This window comes from Sturnira hondurensis, unplaced genomic scaffold (genome assembly GCF_014824575.4).
Source record: "Sturnira hondurensis isolate 20B ecotype Veracruz unplaced genomic scaffold, ASM1482457v3 Scaffold0019835, whole genome shotgun sequence".
NCBI lineage: Eukaryota > Metazoa > Chordata > Mammalia > Chiroptera > Phyllostomidae > Sturnira > Sturnira hondurensis.
This window is the reverse complement of record NW_028092466.1, coordinates 3,517,857-3,538,532: the sequence shown is the minus strand read 5'-3', so window position 1 is coordinate 3,538,532 and position 20,676 is coordinate 3,517,857. Positions and strand designations below refer to the sequence as shown.

Here is a 20,676-nt window from a genome sequence, read left to right as displayed (position 1 = left end):
TTCCTGCCTGCACAAGCATCCTTGACCATTCACTTAGTTCCTGCATGGACACATGACTTCCTTAGCAGACCACATAGTCAAGGTTACAAGGTGCCTACTAGTTTGGTCTCATCCCCCCTGTGCCAGTTCACCTTCAGGGTGGGTGGAATCAGCGGGTAGCCACTGGCAGTGACCATGTGAAGAACCTTGGGCTAGGACCAAAATGACCAAGGTAGGAGCCAAAGGGCCACACTGTGCCTGACACTCCAGTAGGCTCCAGAGCTACATGCAACTCGCCTTGCTAAAACAACACACTCCAGGAGCTCAGCGCTTTAAGGGAATTTATTGAGAGCAGCGTTCATGTATCAAAAGGGTGCTGAGCTTTCCTCCATCACCGGCAGGTGTCACGGCTGGTGGTCCCTTTATTGCCACTACTTGGTAGGCCAGACAGCAACGACCACGATGGCCACGAGCAGCAGTAAAATCACCATTATCATCCCTGGAAAACAGAAGCACACGAACACCTTTGAGAGATCCCCACCAGACGAGCACCACGCACCCATTACACGTCCTCGGAGAGGGTGGGGATGTGGCCCTCCAGGAGGTCTGTTCCTTTGGTTTGTGCTTCAGTGTGTGGCGGGTGTCAGCAGCCCCAGTGTGGGCTGGTGGGTGCAGAAAGGGAGGGCTCCAGGGACGCTGGCGAGTCGGCACCCACCACCTTGCGAGTGTGCCAGCAAAGTGCAGGAGCTCCTGGCAGCAGGTCTGGGGGGGGGGCCTGAGAGGGCTCCCCATTCAGCACTTGGGCGAGGAGGGGTGGGCGCACTCAGTCCCCAGGTCTAGCTTCTATGTGCAGCCTGGCCCTATTTCCTGTTCGCGCTGGTGCAACACCGATAAAGCAGACTTGAGTTGACAAAGATACTCATTCTAGAATCTAGGATCTCTACTATCCACAGGGCTTTGCCTTTTCTTCTTGAGGCCAAGATACTTACGTCATCCATCTGTAAAAATATCCAAGAGAACTTTTTCTTCATACATAAATTTTTAAGTCAGTACTTTTTTCTGTTTTATTTCCTAACATTTTTGGCTGGCGAAGACAAAGGTGAGCACCGGCCCTCCCAGCTGCCTGCTCTCTGTGCTCAGCTCTGCCCGCCAGCCCGCCTCACCCCTCACCTTCCCCACTCATGCTTCTGGGACTGCCCATTCCCGGGGGGGGGGGGGCTAAGGGAGATCCCAGAGAATACGCCTGCCCAGCAGGGCCCTGGCAGGCAGGAGAGACGGGTGTGGCTGCCACAGAGGACGCGCCACTCAGTCAACTCACCGATCCCTGAGCTCCTGAGGCCCTGGGAGGGAAGTGAGGAACAGATGCAACTGGGCGCCTGGAAACGCCCTCCCAAGGGACAAGGTGAAACCCACAGGACTGTGGTGGTGTGGCCGCCTGGGCTGCCCACCTCAGACCGAGACACCGCTTTCCGAAAGGTCAGGGTCCTGGGAATTCAATAGCTTACCTTCTTAGAGGAAGCCATTAACACATTATTGGTCTTATAAGCTAGACAGCCACTAGTCACATCTGGCTATTTACATTTCAGTTAATTAAATGGAAAAAAGTGAAACATTCCACGTCTCAGTTGCACTAACCCTATTCTAAGTGCGTAAGAGGTGCTGGCAGCCAGCGGCTCCCACGCTGCACAGAGACAATAAAGACCATTTCCATCGTCATACGAAGTTCTTTGGGCAGAGCTGACAGAGTATAGAGATTTGGTTATTTCATCCACCGCTGCAGCCCCTGCTTCTCTGACAGCGCCTGGCACGGAGACTCGACACACATTTGTTGAATAAATGAATGAATGGCCGCTCAATGTCTTTTCAACACTCCCTCTACACTTGGATAGTTTCCCACACCGGGAATTCTGTTTTTTCCCTCTTGTTGAGTCAGTTTTGTTAAATTATATTTTTCTGAGAAATTGCCCATTTTTCCCTGGAGTATTCTAAAGTATTGGCATACAACCGGTCATTATTCTCTCACGATGAGAATACTACGTTGGGGCCAGGCCCCCTTCGCTTCTCACTGCGCATCTGCGCATGTTCTCCAGCATCTGCCCTGCCTGGGCTTGCTGCAAGTGTATCTTTGTAATTAATCTTTTCCAAAAACAAGTTTGACTTTGCCGATCATCTCTCGTTTATTTTCTGTCTCATTACTTTCTGCATTTACTTTGCTTATTCCTACTATTCGTAGTCAGTCGGTGAACCCTGCTATTCATGGACTTCCTCTGCATGTACTTTACTGCTCTTTCTCTAACTTCTTGAGTTAAAAATTAACTTCTTCATTTTTCATCTTTCTTCTAAATATTACCTCTCTAAACCTACAATTTTGGTATGAAATAATCATTGCTAGATTCCAAATTGTAAATATTTAAGAAATTTCAACAATTTCTTCTTTGGCCCAATAACTATTTACAGTGTGTTTTAAATTTTCCAATTATAGTGAAACATACTAATCTCTCTCTATCTATACAAAATTCTGAGAGACTCATACAATATATTTGATGTGAAAATATGTGATTTCTATTGGTGACAAAGACCTAAGATCTAACACGACTACAGTCTGTTAACTCCCTTCTTGATTGAAGAAAATGCTAAATCTCAGTTAGAGGTTAGTGAAAATAAGAATGCAATTAGTCTTCTCCTCCGGTTCGGAGACTCTGAGTTCCATTCACAGACCCCCGGGTTCACTGTGACTCAGGCAGTGTAAATTTCAAACCCAACCCACGTAAGCCGGTGCATCCACGGTTTCAAATACTGAGGAGTGACAATACATGGCAAGCTTCCCTGTCATCTCCCTGTGACAAGGTGTGCATTTTTCCTAATACACCCCCTTTCTCCGACTGTCCCATCTTTTCAGAACTAAGTGCCCCCTGCTGCAAGGCCACCCTGTCTTCATGTGGGTGCAAACCCAAGTCTCTCTATCAGGTGTAAGCTGTGGCCCATGGGCTACGTCTGGTTTTCGGTCTGTTGTACAACCCATAAGCTAAGAATGGTTTGTATACATTTACAAGGCTGTCAAAAGAAAAAGAAGATGTCTTGCTGCCTGAGGCCTGCAAACTCTAGTCTATTTACTGCCTGGCCCTCACAGAAGTGTGCCGACCCCACTCTCTGTCACTACAGCTGATTGTGACCCAGCTGCAGCTTGGTTTGTTCGTTTAGGTTCTGGTTTCCAGCTCTCTCTCCATTTATTTCATCTGGGGAGTTCCTTTCTTCCTTGTAAATTCAGCTATGCACTAACATTTTAGGGGGTGCTGTCAAAATTTATCTAGCATTTCAAAATGCTTGTAGTGAGGGAGGTGGTGTATGTTTGAATATCATCTCTGCCCATCTTCTTGCCAGAATCCGAAGAACAAATCTTTTCATTCATTTCTGTCTCCAGAAATGTCTTTAGGTTGATCAAAAGCTCCACCTGGGCAGGAATCCCAATACTTCCTGACGAGGGTGAAGGATTTATCTTGCACAACAGAAAATAATAATGGAAATGGGGGAAGCAGATGGACCATGGTAGAGCGTCAGGGGCGACGGCTGGCCCTGCAGAGCCCAGGCTCGCCCTAAGACGGGGAAGGGCCGAAGTTCTGAGGAAAGGAGAGAGATAACGAGTGGTGTTTCGGGAAGAAGCGCTGTCACCTGCTCAGACAGGATCAGAGCTGGGAGGACCCTCGCGGAAGAGAAGCTACTTGTGCAACAAGCATTCTGGACCGAGGCAGCTGTGATGGCTGAAGGAGAGGCTGATACAAGTGACCTGGAGTTTTCAAGTCAGAGTGATTATGAGAATAGCTGAACAAGTGATGAGAACAAAGAAACCAAGAACAAATGGTTGGGAAGAAGAATCCACACATCTAGGTTTAAACTCACGAAGAGGCCTCAGGGCATTGTGGGCCACTGCAGGGGACTGACCTGCCGCTCATTTCAGCCAATCCATTCTCCACAATTCAGCTGAAATGAAAATCAGATCTCACTACTTCCTGGCTTAAAACTCTCCAATGGCTTAAACTGAAATCCAAACTCTTTGTGGTGGCTTGGCAGATCCCCTGTGCAGTCCAGCCTGCCACCCGGAACCCGCACTCTGTGCCCACGCTCCGGCCACCCTGGCCTTCGGTTCCCCAGCGTGCCATGCTCCTTCTGGCTGCCTGGACTTTGCTGATGCCACCCCTTCCCCCCGGGGGGTGCTGCCCACCCTTGGCCCAGCAATCCCCCTTCATCCTCCCACACGCAGTGTCAGTGGCCTCTCTCAAGGGACTCCATCTAGACCCCAGCTGACCATGCTCTTGTTGGCTCTATCTCTGTAGTGATCCCTCCCAAATCATAAGTTAGGCCCTTGGTGGCTGCCTGTCTGTCACTGGCACGGGAGCACTTGTGGCAGGGACTGTGCCTGCCCAGTCCACCACCACAGCCCCGGACCGGGCACAAGGCCTGGCGCACAAAGGAGGCATAGCACATTCTTCTCCACAAGTCAGTTCATGTATGGGATATCTAGAAGGCACAAGAAGAGCCAATAAAAAAGACACAGAAGCAATAGTCAGTAGTGAGGGAGAAGCTGAGAAAATGTGTCAAGGAGACCAAGAGACAATTTTAAAAAAACGGTCAGCACTGGTCTACAAACACTCCTGAGTCAGCAGGAGGACACAGAGAGAGAGGTCTGAGGCCCGGGCTTACAGGACTGGGTCGTGTGAGCACCCAGCTCTCAGGGGGCCGAAGGGTGGGGAGAGGGGGCTCCCGGCACTATGAATACAGTGATTTCTCTTTAAGCTGCTAGTTGCTCCATTGCAGAAACTGTGAATCACACCCAGCACATCCCAGTAGAGGTGTGACAGGGTACACAATGCCGGTGAAAAATGAAGATGCACGTCAGCGATTGACAGCAGAGATAGCGTCACTTGATAAAATGTGATAAAGTGGGTTCTTGTCCCAGGATGAAAAGGGGGACTTTGAGAGCGATGGCAAATAAGGCTTCTACACCTTAACCCCTTCAGAACAAACAGGGGTCCTTAGGGTAGAAGGTTTTCAATAGGTTTAAGTAAACTTGTGTGAACTGAGGGTCAACTAAGGAAGTCATTTTTAGATGGCAAGTGACGGTGATAAGCAAAAGCCAGTTGCAGTCTTTTGGATTCTTTAGGACAAAGAAACGGTGTTTACATACTTTATCACTACAATCCTTTGTCTTTGAGAAGTGTGGCTTTCTTGGAATGTGACCACAGCTCTGACACCTTTCCTGAATGGAGGCTCAACAGGATGTTCCAGAAGGAGTAACCAAGGGTCTTCCAAGAGCCGGGGACGCCTCCCCCTTGCAGAGGGAGAGCCTGCACGACCGCCCCAGGTGAGCCTGTGCGGCCTCGCTGTATTCTCCGCAGCAAATGACTCACCTTGGCTTTAAAGACGAGGGAGCTAAGGTTCTGGAAGGCTCACTCTCCTACTGAAGGCCCTACAGCTGGTGGGAGGAAGAGCTGGAATTGGAATCCTGGTGGGACTGAACTCTAGCCCATGATCTTCCCCTTTCTCTGCATGGTGGGGTGGGGTGGAGGGGCCGGGGGTGCCGTGCAGTGGTTGTGGGAGGACCCTGCTCCCTACAGCATGAGTTTATCAGGGAGGGAGGCCCACACTTCCGTGGGCTGCAACACTGGCATAAGGAGTTTCTTTTCCTTTCCCTCCACCCTGTTCTTCCCTTCCTTCAACTTTTTATGGTGAAAAAATTTCAACAGATATAAAAATGGACAGAAGAGGACAATGAGCTATGATGAACTCATCACCCAACTTTAACAAGACCTCGTCGTGGCCTGCTCCCCGCCTGCAGTGCGGTGGTATGAGCAACTCCTGGTTATATTTCCTTAATGATCACTGTGGTACGTATCATTGAAGGAGACGGCATCATTTAAAAACCACCACCACCACCTAAGCCAGAGGGCTGACTACCGTTTCTTAGAGCCAGAGGTAGGGAGGAGTTTCTGCTGCCACAGGTGCGGGAGTGGGCGCAGGGGTCGCCCTGGGGGGCATGAGAAGACTGTGCAGGGTGTTCAGTCACATGTGAAAGAGAGAACCTCTCTTTCTTGCCTCAGAGCAGCCCTTAAACCTCAGGGGGTCTAGTCATCCATCCCTAGCTAAGAAAAAATTGGACATTTTAGAATGAGGAAAGACAGTGAACTTCTGGGAACCTGCCAACTTCTTAAAAACAATGAAAGCTCTTTGCCCCGAAGCCCAGCACAGAAACACCTGGCGAGGCTCCGGCCGGCGGGGAGGTTCCTGCCACGCTTCCTCGGCCCAGCGCTCGGGCACCGAGGCCCCTGGCAGGGCGGGCTCGGGCTGCCCGAGTCAGAGGAGTGGAAAAACATGCCCATTTCCTTTGGTCACTTCACCAGATGAGTATTACTCAACCACTTACAATATTTACAAGTTCAGCTCACAGCAATTCGAAAAAGATGTGAGAAAACAAACCTCTTTTCAAACTGGGAAAGGATATGAAACACAGTCTCTCAGGAACAGTGTTGTGTTTTCTGAAGATTGTTCATCTGGATTAATGATCCATATTTTTTCCAGTGAAACACTGGAAACTTGCAAATGACAGAGCTGCCAGCCCCGCTGCAGCAGCTGAGCGGAGGCCACAGCCCAGCACTCACTGATGGGGGCGGGAGGAGAGGCCATGAGAGACCGGGCTGATCCTGGGTGAGGGCAGAGCTCCGTGCCGGCCACTTCTCCCTCAGGCTGCGGGAAATTTGGGAGCTGAGGGCGGTGGGAGAGGAGCAGGGTGGAGGGAGAAGGAGGTGGGAGACAGGGGATCTGAAGGGCAAGTTTATCTGGAACTCTTTTTATCAGTTTTTTTAATCACAAGGAAAGCCACACTGGTTACCTGTTGTTGGTTATTTTGAAACAAAATATATATTCTCTTCCTGTTTGGCTGGCTCCTCACACTGGGAAAGTCGCAGCCCCAAACAACTCTCACATAGCTCATCACCTCTGCAGACCCACGGAGGACATTTATGAAAGGACCCTGGAGCTGTTTTTCCCTGATTGGGCCCATCAATAGTGACATTTGCTTGTGTATTAACCAGTTCACTCTCACGGATCAAACAGATGCTTCACAGCAGACTCCTGAGTTAGGGTGGGAATAAGCAGGAGAGAAGACAAAACTGGAATATTTGTTTTCAAAAGTTCATGTAAATGTTCCCTTTAATCCCATTACTGGGCAAATAAGCTAAGAAAACAGTAGACGTAGGCAGAGAAGGTGAACGCATTTACATTTTGATTCTCAGATTGAATTGCAGTCACCCTTGGGATCGCCCCTCGGCCTAGACCGGCCTGGCCCGGAGCTGCCTGCCACAGGCCTGGGCACTCGCCTCCTTCCTCCAGCCGCCTCCAAGCTCAGCTGTGCTGGGGAAACCACCACGGGGTTTGGGTTTGCCCAGCCGCAGGTCGGGGGACAGGCATCTAGTGCCCCCCCTTGAATATATTTCACATCACAGCTCCAAGGTGCTTTCATTAAAACACTGTGTCCTTACCTGGCCCTCACCACTCCCTCCAGGCTTTCCCTCCCCTGCTCCTGGGTCAGCCCTCCTCCCCAGCTCCAGCCCACTGCCCTCATCTCCTCAGCGACCCCCCACCCTCTTCCTTTCCCCACTCTTGCCCAGGGTCAAGTGGTGGGACTTGGCTCAGATGCCACTCCCCACCAACATCCCCTGCCCTACGCTGCTCGGCCCCTGAGGGAAGCATGGCTCCCCAACCCAGAGGAGCATCGCCAGCCAGCCAGGCTCCTGCTCTCCAAGGGCCATCCTCCGTCTGCACACGCTTACGCTATTTATCACCACTTCTTTCCTTCGGTCACAGGCTCTCCGAGCACAGGGCTCGTGTTGGTCAGATGTGGTGGAGGGGGGGTGCGGTTTGGGAGTCAGGGAGACCTGACTTTGGAGCTGTTTCTTCCCAGCTATGAGATGCTGGGGAAGAGACTTAATTCTGAATTCTGCCATCTGAAAAATAAGCCCGAAAGTAGTGATACCATAGGCTTGTTGAGAGGGTTCAATAAGATGAAGTACATGAAGCTTCCAGAACATAACCAGCATTCCATAAACAGGAACTACGGTGACAATGGTTATTCCTGCTCATATAACCCACTGCCCAGGAATGGGGCCTTGCAGCACATACTCCGCTGATGGCCTGGGAGAGAGCTGGCCTCCCGGTTTTACAACAGAAATAAAATGTCATTCATTCGAAAAGAGAAGGAAGATGAGCGAAAACAGAGGAACACCTGGGTGGCATTTGGTGTGGGAACAGAGAGCCCGGTTCTAGCCAGGGCCTGGCGGGGAGGACGGGCGTCCAGGAAAGGTTGGAAGTTCAGGGTGGAATATCTGGCAGCACCCGTTTCAGCTGTTGGCCATCGGAAGGGCAGCTGTGCTGGGCGAGACACTGGCTGCAGTCGGGGGCATGCAGAGCACAGCCAAATGGACGCCAGGTAAGAGAAGCTGTGGAAAAACCGCCCTGTGCAAGGCCTTCAAGGGAGGGAAGGTCAGGGCAGGGGCATGTGTTGAGGATGGGTCCAGGGTCACAGGCGCGAGGAGAGGTCAAAGCAAACCCAGGGGGCAGGGGACCTGGAAGACCTGCAGGAAGCCTGAGGCAGCGCCTGCCTTGCAACCTGCTCAACTGTGTGTGACAGCCGGTGGAGAGAGCCGTGGGGCTGGGAGCTGGGCGCTTGGGCTCTGATGGCACAGACAGTAACAGTGGTGACGACGCAAGTGGAACAGCAAGACCAGAAGTGGAGATAAAGAGGGGCTGCTGGTAGGCCACACGGCGTGCACGGGCACCGACCCTGTCTCCACCCCTCACTGTTCTTACCACAAGACAACCAGACTGGTAGGATGGAAACCTCTCCCCAGTCTGTAGGTGAGAAAATGGGGTCTCTGTGATCAGTTATGCCACTCAGCCTGAGAGAGCCCCAGGGACACAGGAGGCCGGCAGCAGGCGGCTTTGGGTAAATGGCAGCATTCTCTTGGGAGGGAGTGTTGCGGAGATGGGAGCAGCCTGGGCAGCCAGGGCTCAGGATGGGAGGGGGCCACCTGGGAGTCCTGCGGATGCAGGGGAAGCCCACGGTGACACCGAAGTGAGAATGTCACTGCAGAAGTGACACTCTCAAAGTGTCAGTCACTTTTGAAGAGTAACTGCAGTGTGACTCCTCAAAGAAATACATCAGAAGGCAAAGAACTGAGCCAGAATCTGTGTTCTGGTTCTGACTGAAAACAAAGAAAACTGGAATTATTAAACACTTCCTAAATTTTCATCAGGTTTATGTCACACTGAGCGGTTGCTGTGTTTGCGCCTGTGTCTTTCACGGAGATCACAGCCCAGCACACAGCTGAGTGGGTACAGGCAGGAGCGGGAACTCCAGCCTGGCCCCGAGCCTCAGTGCGCAAGCTCCCCAGCATCTCTGCTGCTTCCCAGGGCCCAGTGGGGGACACACATCTCCCAAGGCTGTGGGAGGATTACGTGGTGTAATGGCTAGCACGGGCTACACACTGGCTCTGTTCTGAAAAGTACAAGCTTCCTGAAGGTAGAAACCATGGTCTTCTCTGAGGTGACTCTTTGGAGGGGCAAGCCAGGTGCCCCAAGTGTGTCGGGGCTGAATTTGTGCTGGGGTGACGCAGGGAGGGCGGAGGCGCCTTCCTCATGCTGGCAACTCAGCCCTGCCGTCTGAAGGCCCAGGCCCCATCTGGGGGAAAGTCACTTCCCGGTCCCGGGGCTGGGGCCCCATTTCAGTGCAGACAGGGGGTAGTGCTCTGTGTAAATGGAAAAACTTGCAAAGAATCAACAAGAGAACAGTGTAGATAGAGACATCTGGGGGCCAGAGAGCGTGAAACATTCTCAGCAGGAAGCAGGAATCAGGAAAGGTGACCTGAGAGGAGTGGGGGTGGGGAAGACAAAAGAAAGGGCTTGCCTAGAAACAGGAAATTAAAAGAGATTAGGACTGCACAAAATGGGCAGAGGAGGTGGATGGTGGTTCCCAGGGCCCAGGCAGCAGGTGGCTGGGTCAGCCACCAGGGTGGTAAGGCGAACCCTCGGTCAGCAGGGCCGCCACGTGACAGCTCGCCTTGCAAGCCCAGGGAGAGTCAGGTCTCAAGGAAGGGGTCAGACTTGTTAGTCAAGCTGTCCCCGTGGGCAGCTGACCAAGGGCACTGTGCTGGGTATGATTTGCCCAAGAGTTCAACTGACCCACGCCGAAACCGCGCTCAGTGAATGCATGCGGAGTCCCCGCTGTGGCTCATGTGCAGTGGGTGCCACGCTGCACGCCGGCTCGTTGAGGGGCTCGCGGTCTCATAGCAGAGGCAGAGAAGTCAACCCGCCCGCCTGCCCAAAACAAGCCCGAAGAGCTCCATGGATGATACCTTCCGAAGACAGAGTCTGCAAAAACTCAGCCATTATTGCTGCTCCCTGCACGGAAAGTGCTGACGAGCTTCTAGGCCCCATCCCCGTTCTGAAAGTGTTACTCATTTCCTCTCCCTGAAATAAGTGCAGCCCGGCCATCACCACAATTCAACAGCAGAATTCAATTGCAAGTAGATAATCCTTCATATCAGCAATCAAAAACAGCTTATGATGAGTTGTCAAGTCAATAATTTAATGCCAATTCTCTGAAGCTATCACTATTTGCTAAGAAATATCCCCTCGGTGTCCTGTGCGTTACTCCCGGGAACGCAGCTCTGCCTGGAGTCTGGCAGGAATTCAAGTGTCTCTGAAAAGACAGTCAGGAACTCTGCTGTGGATATCTTGTTTTGACAATTCCCTCTTGACTAAGTGTCAAAAGATTTCTGGACGGCTCCAGTCGGGCTGTGGATTCACCATTTTGGCCTCTTCATCTGCGCCGTTCAGAATGGGAAACATCACCTGGCATCAGTTAGGGGTGCCAGGCAAGGCGGCAGGAGGGTGCTGCCACCAAGTTCCAGCCAGGGACTGCAAGGCAGGGCGGGGAGGGGTGGCGTGGATCGTGCGCGGGAATCCACTCCCTGGTGCCAAATACTTTTCCATCTGATTTTTTAAAAAGCAAATCATTTGATCAAGACGCAAAAGGCTACTGGGTAGTAGGTCTGAACTGAGTCTCTGAGTTCCAAACCTCGGAGAAGCATATTACTGGTGTGTGGGGGGGGGGCAGGGGCAGTGGCCATGTCTGTCCCACTTGACTCTGCCTCACGCATGTGCTGAGGGGTCCCACGTCGGAATCCAAGTGAGGCTGACCACGGTCTCTCCTCCAGGAATTCTGGCCTTTGGACAAGCAGTGTTGGGGCTCAGTCACAATAGGTGTGACAGCCCAGAGGGGTGGTCCACAAACTCAGGCCAGAAGGTCACAGGACGTGCCTTTGTTCCGACTCTTCCTGAGATGTGGCTGGCCCAATTATCCCTTAGATTCTGGCAAGAAACCCAATACCATTCAAATAAATTACATGTTCTTCAACCTAAATGAGCCAGAGTCATTTCCTCTTACTTGTAACCAAGACTTTTCAGTAAAGACACCGTCCGCACAAGTAACTGTTTGTCTCTCATTATTTGCAAAATATGAGCAACATGAGAACAGTCTCACTTTACTGATTCAATGCTGAAAGGACAGTTCAAAGGCGTTGCTTCTCTGAGTGTATGGCCTGGCGTTGCTCCCGGCACCCAGCTGTGAATGGGCCAAGGTCCCAGCTGAAACATCTCTCACCACGAAGAGGCCTGCTCAGACCCCGAGCTCTTCTCTTTCACAGCCACACAGCCTGTGATTTTACAGGAACTGTCTGATCACGGCTGTGGGTGCCGGGAGTCAAAGGGAGCTGGAGATGCACTCACGCTCTGTGACAAACAGTGTTTGGAGCAAAGGTCAGGGCAGGAGAGGTCCCCTTTGTAAACAAAGCTAATGAGACCTCCCCCCTTGGGGACCCCTCTTTCCCCAGGGCACATTGTGTGGAGCCCATACCTGCCACCATTAGGGGTGCCGGGCCTTTGGTATACATTATATACATTTGCACATTGAGTTGTTCCATAAATGCTTAATCAACAAATGGAAGAGAAGGTCCCCACTCCTGATGGAGTTAGGAAAGCAAACACAACATTGATGCTCCCTGGATTTGCACCTCTGTGGCTTTTGATTTGTGTGACAAATATTGTCTGAGTCCACACAGGCACCGTGCTAGGTGCTGGGGACACAGCAATGGACAAAACACACAGGAACCCCTGCCCTCAGCCCCACTGAGTTGCCGTGCGTGTGCATGTGTGTTGAGGAGTGCGGTGGGTGAGGACAGACATAAACCAAAGTAAGTAAATCAAGTAATGGGCTAGAAGGTCGTAAGTGCTCAAAAGAAAAATACAGCTTATCTCCCTTCCTACAAGAATGCTAGGTGGTCGCTCTCGGGCGTCGCTCCCCTTCCCCGGGGACTTCAGGAACGTGCGGGAGGCAAGAGCACTAACGCTTGCCAGAGACGGGCCGCCCCACAGTGGGGTTTGGAAACACAGTGTGGGTAAGATTGGGGTGCCTTCCTGCGTGGCACCAGGAAACTGCCATCCCTGAATGTTAATAATGTGTAAGCTTAGAAATAACACATTACGAGAGTTGGTTGGAATGAAGGGTGATGTAATGACAACTGGAAACAGAAAAGGGACTTATTATGGACTGTAGAAAAGGAGGGCTGGAGAGAAAGAACTTGTTGATGGGTGCCCGGCCCTCTCCAGGGCAGGGGTGGGTACCCTGGTCAGTGAACTCTGTACCTGCCCAGTCGGTGGGACCGGTGGTGTCACGTGAAGAAGCGGCACACTACAGCCGTTCCTATGCCCAGTGAAAAGTGTGCGCCTTAAGCCGCTGGCTGCCGCCGGCACTGGGGCCGTTTCACTTTATACCAGCTCTGGCTGAGCATCACCACGTGCTGGCCACCAGCTGGTTGCTGAAGTCAGACAGGAGCCAGGTTGTGGTGGGGGAAGCAGGGTGGAATAACAGACACAGGATGTCAGCCGAAGTTTGCAGGAATCCAGGTAAAAGCATTTCAGTTAAAGAGGGAACCGTGAGCACTCCTTCTGGTACTTTGGGTGGAGAGCCGCTCTGCCATCCTGGAGGCCACATCTGCCCCCACCCCATCTCAGCATTCCTCAGCCTCCAAGGTGACATGGCTATATATAACCAAGAGCCACAGTGGGGGGGGGGGGGCAGAAGAAAGATGACTGTTAAGAGCTGTGGGAGAAAAGAAAAATAAGGGCCAGAGAGAGCGTCCAGACGTGGTCCTTTCACCTTAAGAGCCGAGCCTTTTCGCAAATAACCAGAACATATGTCATGACTGCTCAGTTTGGCTGCGAGGCCTGTCCTCACCACTGGGGCAAAAAAAATGAGCTCCACTGTGTTCAAAGGGCCATGCCTGCTTTCAAGTGGTCACGTTAAGCGACTGTAAGCTCTCCGTCTCACCAACTTCCCTCACTGCTGCATCGGTTCCCGAGGGTGCAGGGAATGACAGAGGACGAGAACCTACGTGTGTGCGCACACACACACGTTTTCTGTCTTTGGGAGGCCGTGTGTACAGCATAACAGCTGGGGCTGCAGCCTGGGCCAAGGAGCCAGAGGGCTTACACTCAAATCATGGCGTGGTCGTCTGGGTGAGGGGTCCAATACCCTCAGCCTAAAACCAGGCGAATACCGCTAACCCTCAGCTCCCAGAGTGGTCACGGAGAAGAAAGGAGGTAAAAGTTTAGTGCCAAGCACACGGTCTGGCCCATGGCATGCTCTCAGCTGACAGTAGCTGCTCTTACTACCTACTGGAAACTGTTCTTGTACAGATGGGGCGTGCACAGTCATGAATGGGCAGAAGACACTCATCTGCCCCCTCTCTCTGCAAGCACCTCGGCCGTCTGCACCTTCCCCACTGCACTGCGCCAAGTGTGGGAGGAAGGGAGGGGCCTCTGGGGAGAAGCCGGCCAGCTTCCTGCCCTTAGGCATGACCAGCGCCAGTGCGACCACACTGGCGGCCACAATCTCCCTGAAAATCTTCTGTGCCTCACTCTCCAAAGACTCCATTATTAAAAAAGATTTTGAAATTTATGCTTGTGTAAATTCTTCTAACAACCTATATGCCTAAATGTACACAAATACCTAAAGTGAGAGCACAGTAGTTCACGTTTGCTGGGTCGAAGGGAGGGGCGTCTCCCCTGCCTCCTCTGCAGGCCCCGCCACGCTAACTCAGTGACACTGCTGCAGGGAAGGGCCTGGGGGCGGGGTGGCGTGGGAACCACCAGGCTCACTGGTCCACTGCTAGTTCCTCATTGGCGGCAGGAAAACAGACCTCAGAGTTGTGAGCCACACAGGCAGCCCAGGGCTGGTAGAGTGAGAACAAAGAGAGACTTGGAAGCCGCTCTGCACTGGGTCATGGAAAAAGGGCCTCCGACCACAAGTAGCAGCACCAGGCTTGCAGTTGGATCTAGGAAATACACAGGCGCCACAGGACACAGGGGCTGCAGGACCCCGACACCAAATGCACGGTGACACGGCAGGGGACACACACTACAGGGAAGGACACTACACTTCAGCATGGGGAGTGTTGCACCCGGATGGACACCTCCACTCGGTGCTGCACTCAAAGGCTCCACTACCACCCCCAGACACCCTCCTGTGGACAGCATGTCATCTGAGAGCCACCAATCCGCCCAGGGCTGCTGAGTGCGATGCCAACCCTCCGTGTAGCAGCACGCGGTGGGGGTGCCTGAGTGAGCCTCCAAAACCCTCTGACATCACACAGCTTCGGTGATGTCACCGATGAACCCCCTGGGAAAAATGGACAAGATCCCTGGCTACACACTCCAGAATATGATTGGCCTAAAAACTGTTGAGCAAAAGTTCTACTGGCAAGAAGGATGTGTGGAGGTATGTGAGACCCCGGGATTCCTGCAGCAGAGCTGAGGTGGGAAGCAGCGGCAGCTGAGGTCACCGACTGGAATCCTCTCACAAGAATTGTGGCGCACATTATTTTTTAAGGATAAGGCAGCCTAGGCAGAAGTCCCCCTCTCCCCTCCTCAGAAGGTGGTCAGTGTGTAAGGCACTTGAGTAGACAATGAAAGTACAGCCACAGAAAGGCGCACTGATGACCACACCTGTTCCAGCCAGTGTCAGGTGTTTGCCTATCACGTACCAGGCAAAAACCACAAAAATATCTTCCCCTCAAATGTGTGTTGCTAGTGCAAATAACAAAGGTGTTTGAAGATAATATTAAAATGATGTCACCACCTTCTTCTTATCTACTCTTCTGAAAAAAGTAGAACAGACCATTCAAAATGTTAGACTTGGCTTTGAAATATTTGTTGACTTACACGGTCTGTCAGATGTTTCAGATGTCATTTCAAAGCAAAATAGAAAAGCTGGATGATGACACATTCCCCATGAAGTGCCCCAGTCCCCCCACCCCTCCCCGGCCTCTCATTCTCACACCCCACCCCCCCTGCGGCTCTGTCCCTTGCCAGGGGCCATCGCCGGCCCCTGAGCCCTGTGTCAGCTTCTGCACACCCAGGATGAGATCCGCTTTAGGCCTCAGCTCACTCACACTCCCTCCCCACTGACGCACGGCTCTCTAGCCCAAGGCCACCTCAGGATCGCTTTTGCTAGGCTCTCCTAAACAGTGAACCCACAAAAATAAACACACTCCTCGGGTAAAGTAACAACCAACTGGGTGCATGATTTAAGTCCGTGAGTTCTCCGAGAGGACAGACCACGTGTTTCCATGTCTGTGTCCCAGCAAGGGATACACAGGTGACCAGCAGAGACATCATGTAACACACACTCAACATGTTTTTGTGTTTTGGTTGCTTGGACTCACTTATTTAAATTGTTTAAACTAAAATATTGCTTGGATATTAAGAATCACTAGTATGGACTTCAAATGACATTTTTACTTGGTGGTAGTTAATGTAGGGATGTTCTGGCAGCTAGAACAGTGTTTGGCACATAATAAGTGCTCAATAAATATGTGTTGAAAAATGAATGAATGAATGAGTGAATGCACAAAAGAGTATAAACTATCAATAAAATGGGTTATTAGGGAACACTGGTTCTAAAGAAATACAAAAGGATACAAGTGAAGTAAGGACAGTTGGTATTGCCAAACTCAAAATAACATATTGCCCATTAGTGGTTAGTAATTTGAATTTAAAATTCTAGGATAATATATTCTTAATGCATCTTTCAAATAAATGAACGGTTATATGTTAGTGAAATGTTGGGGTTTTACGAGATGTTCATAGGTCTCTTTCTAATGCAGATGATTCAGACTTAGAATTCTCAGCCAAGTGGACCCTTTTTGTACTGAATCCAAAAGTTCCAGTTCAGATTTCACTCATTCGCTGTGACTTTTTATCACCCTGTTTGCAGATGTTCCTGAGAAGGTTATTACCAAAATCACCTGCCGCTAGAAACGTGGTGTTTAGAGCAGCGCTACTCTCAGCACGGCCTCGGGCGCATCAGCATCACCTGAGAGCTGGTCAGAGCTGGAACCTCAACACCTACTGAGCCTGAGGCCCTGGGGTGGGGCCCAGGGATCTGGGGGTTAACAAGCCCTCCACGCACTTCTCCTGACACAAAAACTGCACACTGGGCTAGCAGACAGGATCGACAGTTCACTCTGTGCCACGTCATCAAATGTCTCCTGTTAGCCGATAGGAAGAGCTGTGGCTTTCTCTGGGCACTACAGAGACAATGAGTCAGGGTCCCCAGCCAGTGGCCACTGCCTGGGGTCGAAGAGGCACTGAATGACTGGCTGTGCTTGCCGGAGACACACAGCCGCATGAGGAAGAGCAGCAGCTGGTGTGTGTTTGACACACAAACTCATTTGTTGTCACAATTCACCTGCAGCCTCACTCCCAGAGCGGCGTGGCCTCATTTCCTCTAGACAGAGGCAGTTCTGTGGTGAGGAGGTCTGCAGGACCAGAGCAGCCGCTGCAGTGGCCAGAAGACTGCCCTCGCTTATACAAAAAGAGACTCAGGGAATCGTCTGCACTGGACTGCCAGACTTTTCTATTTGCATCAGGCTGAGCCAGATGGTTTTCACTGCTGAGGAACTCTGACCCTCTTCTGAGCCATAGAAGACCAAGAAGAACCTGAGGAAAGAACTACATGGTGGGAAGGAGCTGGTGTGATTTGTTTCAAATGCAATCACTGGATGCCAGTGGGCCAATGTGACATTACGTCCCCACATCAGAGGCCCGGTCCTGGATAACATTTGTATTCCTAGTGCACCTGAAGAATGAAGATTTGGGATGCTAAAGCTCTGGGTGCAAAATAAGTGGGGAGGAGGTGCTTTGTCACTCACGTACAGCTGGCCAGCCGCCTGCCACCCCAGAGCATGTGGGAGAGCTTGCTCCAAAGCAGCCTTCCTCCAGCACTGGGGCTGAGGAAATGGGAGAGGGAAGGTCCCGTGATTAGTTCCGTATGGTCCTGACATTCTTGAAGTGCACTCTCTACACTCCCGGAGCACTTCTGCATTCCTGATAGCACGGCCGCAATGTAAGTTTTCCCCGTGTCATGCATTGTCTTTTATGGACTCCCCACAACATCCTAGGAGCAAGACCTGCCGTCCCTCCCTCTCCACGCCCCTCCCTCACCAAGGCTATGCTCTCCACGCCATTCCTTGTTCTCTTTCTAAGAATGCAATAAACATTTCAGCACAATCTTTTCAGTCCACATTATTTATAATATTCTGAACATCCATCGAGCCTGGCTAGAATGCTAAGCAATAAATCAAACTTAACAACAACAAAAGAGGAAGGGAAAAAATTACCCTTTGGCTGGGCTAAAGCCTGAGACATTTCATTCCCCAAAGGGTTTAGTTATGTTAGGGAAAGAGGGATGGGGATGAGACTCGAGGTTTAGAATGACAGAGCCAGGAACTCCAATCTATAGGCATAATCATAACTGTGTGGAAATCTCAAACAAACTTACCTCTCAGGGGTGTCAGGAGGAGAAATGAGATACGTGGGAAGCACTCTGAGTGCCGAATGAAAGCAACTGGAGCCCAGTTCTCCTTTCTGGGCCCAAAAGGTCATCTCCTTGGAATGAAGAGGCTAAGAGCCTTCTTCCTCCACCAGAGCCCCGGTCCTTGCTAATTAACATCCCCTCAACAGGCCTGAATATGGGTGGGGGAGCCTTCAAAAGGGGCCAGCACCAGGGCCCAGGCAGGCAGAGTGAGGACGGCTCCTGGACACGAGGCCCCAACTCCCCTAGCAGTGACCCTCCCCTCCCCCCACCCCACCCAGAGAGGACCATGCCAGGCCACACACAGCCAGAGGTCTCTCCACAGAAGATTCCACTCCTGCCTGGGGGCGGGAAGCGGAACTCGACCCACACCCATGCTGTGTGGTGCTATGCCGGTTTATATAGTCTGATTTTCTCCTCACAAAGAGAGAATCTGGCTCAAGAGCTCGCTGATGATTTCAAAATTTATCTAAACAAACGTGAAGGCCAGCATAGGCTATTGGCTAATTGCATAATTGGCCTGAGGCCTTCCTGCCTTGGCGACTTCCCTACTCAATTCAAACCTGGCCCTGGAAATCCAAGCTGCTTGGTCTTACCACGGAGCAGGCGTGTGTTTACGTGGCTGGGCCTCAACTTCGCAGCTCTGCTCATGTAGTCTGCCGTGCTTGGCAATCTGCTCCTAAGTGGTCTCTTCTGACAGTTTCCTGGATATGAGGCTGCAGCTTTTCCATTCTTGTTGAGCGGCTCTGAGTATCAGATTGGAGTAACCGCATCGCAACCCCCTTTTTATCGTTGCAACCTCACACTGGTGCTGGGAAAGGACTGCAACGAGTCAGTCACGAGCCTTTTCTCCAAGAAAGTCAGGAGAGAAAATGACTTTTCTCACCAAAACTGTCAAGGTTGCTGACAAATCTACCTTTACCACTCTCCCATTTTGCATTTCAACCTGATTTACTGTTCGTTTCGGACAGATTTTGCCACCCACTCGCTGGATTGGGCCAACTGATGTTCTAAAAGATACTGGTACCAGCTTTGCTATTCATCACTTCCACCAGTGCCGAAAACACGAACAGAATCAAATCTACTGATGCTGTCCACATTTGTTTAACAAGGCTTCTAAAATACCACAACCTCTTTACCACGTCCCTGTGTCACAGGAGCCACAAACCTCGTGGTGCAACTGTCACAGTTAGTGGTCTGTTTACAGCTGCCGCTTCGTTTGCGTCTGATGACACAGACCTCCTCCTTCCTCCAGACTGGCAGCTCTGAGGAGCTCGCCCAGCCCCCTGGGCTTCCTCCTCGGCTCCTGAGCTGAGCTCTTCTCCCCTGGAGCTTCCCCCATTCCTCCTACAAAGAAGGTTGGCCCACCTCACGTGGGGACACCACCAAACTCTCTCTGCTTCTCCCTTTGGTGCCCTCTCCCTGGTCATTCCACCTTTTCCACCTTGACCCACTCACAGAAGCTCCCTTCCCGTCTTTACTCATACAGTGTCACTGCCATGTGAGGAAAGGTTAAGCTCACGACTTCAGAGCCACAGAGCTTTGGTTCTAATCCTGGCTACCCCACTTCCCATCTGTGTGATTTGGGGCAAGCTACTCCACCTGTCTGGGCCTTGCCCACAAAATGGGGTAACAGTAAGTAGTATCTATTATGTGCTAAAAATAGTATCTGTAACACAGCAGGTGCTCAATAAACACTCACTTTTCTTCTTAAGGTTTTACCAGGCATGTTTTACACTGTGCCCAAAGCCCCTTCCAATGGGATCTGTTTTGACCAAGGCTCTGGTTGAGGGGTGAGACAAGGAAGCTGTGGTTTACACCCCAGGATCCACCCACCAAGCCATGGTGACTTGGGCATACAGAGAGGTCAGCCAGTCCACAGGCTGGCCAGCTGCCTCTGCCCATTTCAGCCCAGCTCAGGAAGCTGCACTGAGTAAACAGGTTCTCTCTGGAGTTGAACTAGGAAATAAGGACAATGCAGGCTTGCCAGGTTTGCCCTGCTTCCTAGCAATGGTAACGTGTGTCCTTGTAATCCAGCCACCTTTACTGGACAATGGGAGTGATTCAATTCTCCCCACCCCCACCCAATCAAAGAATCTCCCAGAGAATGAAGTTTAGTAAATATGTATCTCATGCTACAGATACATGCACTTTAAATAAAGAGCAGAATTTGAGTAAAGGATCACATTTTGAGTCATCAGTAAACTGTCTGGAAGGCTTTCTCTCACTTTTTTGAAATTAGCCTTTTTAGGTCATCAGTGAGTTATGTGTGGCAGGATCAATATCCACCCCCTTTCAAACCCAGATTCTACAGTGTCGGGAGCTATAATCAGGACGGAAGTCTTCACAACTTAAGGTAAGTAAAGAGGAAACGTTTTTCTGGTTAACTTCCTTGTCATTCTGGAGAATGTCCCCACCACTATATCTCCAGTGAAATAACTGAAGCTTCCTGGAGCACAGGTTACGGGTGGAGCTACAAGAGAAGGAGCAGCTGGAAGTGAGAGCTGGTGAAGGATAGTGAGGGCAGGACTTCAAAGGTTCATGATAGGGATTAGGCTGAGTGGAGAGGAGAGAAGCTAGTCATTCTGCATCTATCACGTATTCTGGATTAGGTACCACGTTAGACACTGGGAACACAACAGTGGCAAAGATGGAGGGGACACCTGACCCCAAGGAATATACGTGCTGGTGGGGGAGACAGACACCCAGACTGC

At 51.2% G+C, this 20,676-nt stretch overlaps 1 protein-coding gene across 1 annotated transcript in view; it reads right to left on the bottom strand.

Annotated features, from left to right (window-relative positions):
- Positions 1-303: 303 nt before the first annotated feature.
- The window catches only part of STX8 (syntaxin 8), a 250,258-nt gene continuing 229,885 nt past the window's right edge, over positions 304-20,676 (bottom strand). Inside the window, exon 8 of the mRNA XM_037028102.1 lies at positions 304-478. Within this exon, the coding sequence (XP_036883997.1) occupies positions 411-478 (68 nt within the window). The 3' untranslated portion in view covers positions 304-410. The remainder of the gene's footprint in view (positions 479-20,676) is intronic.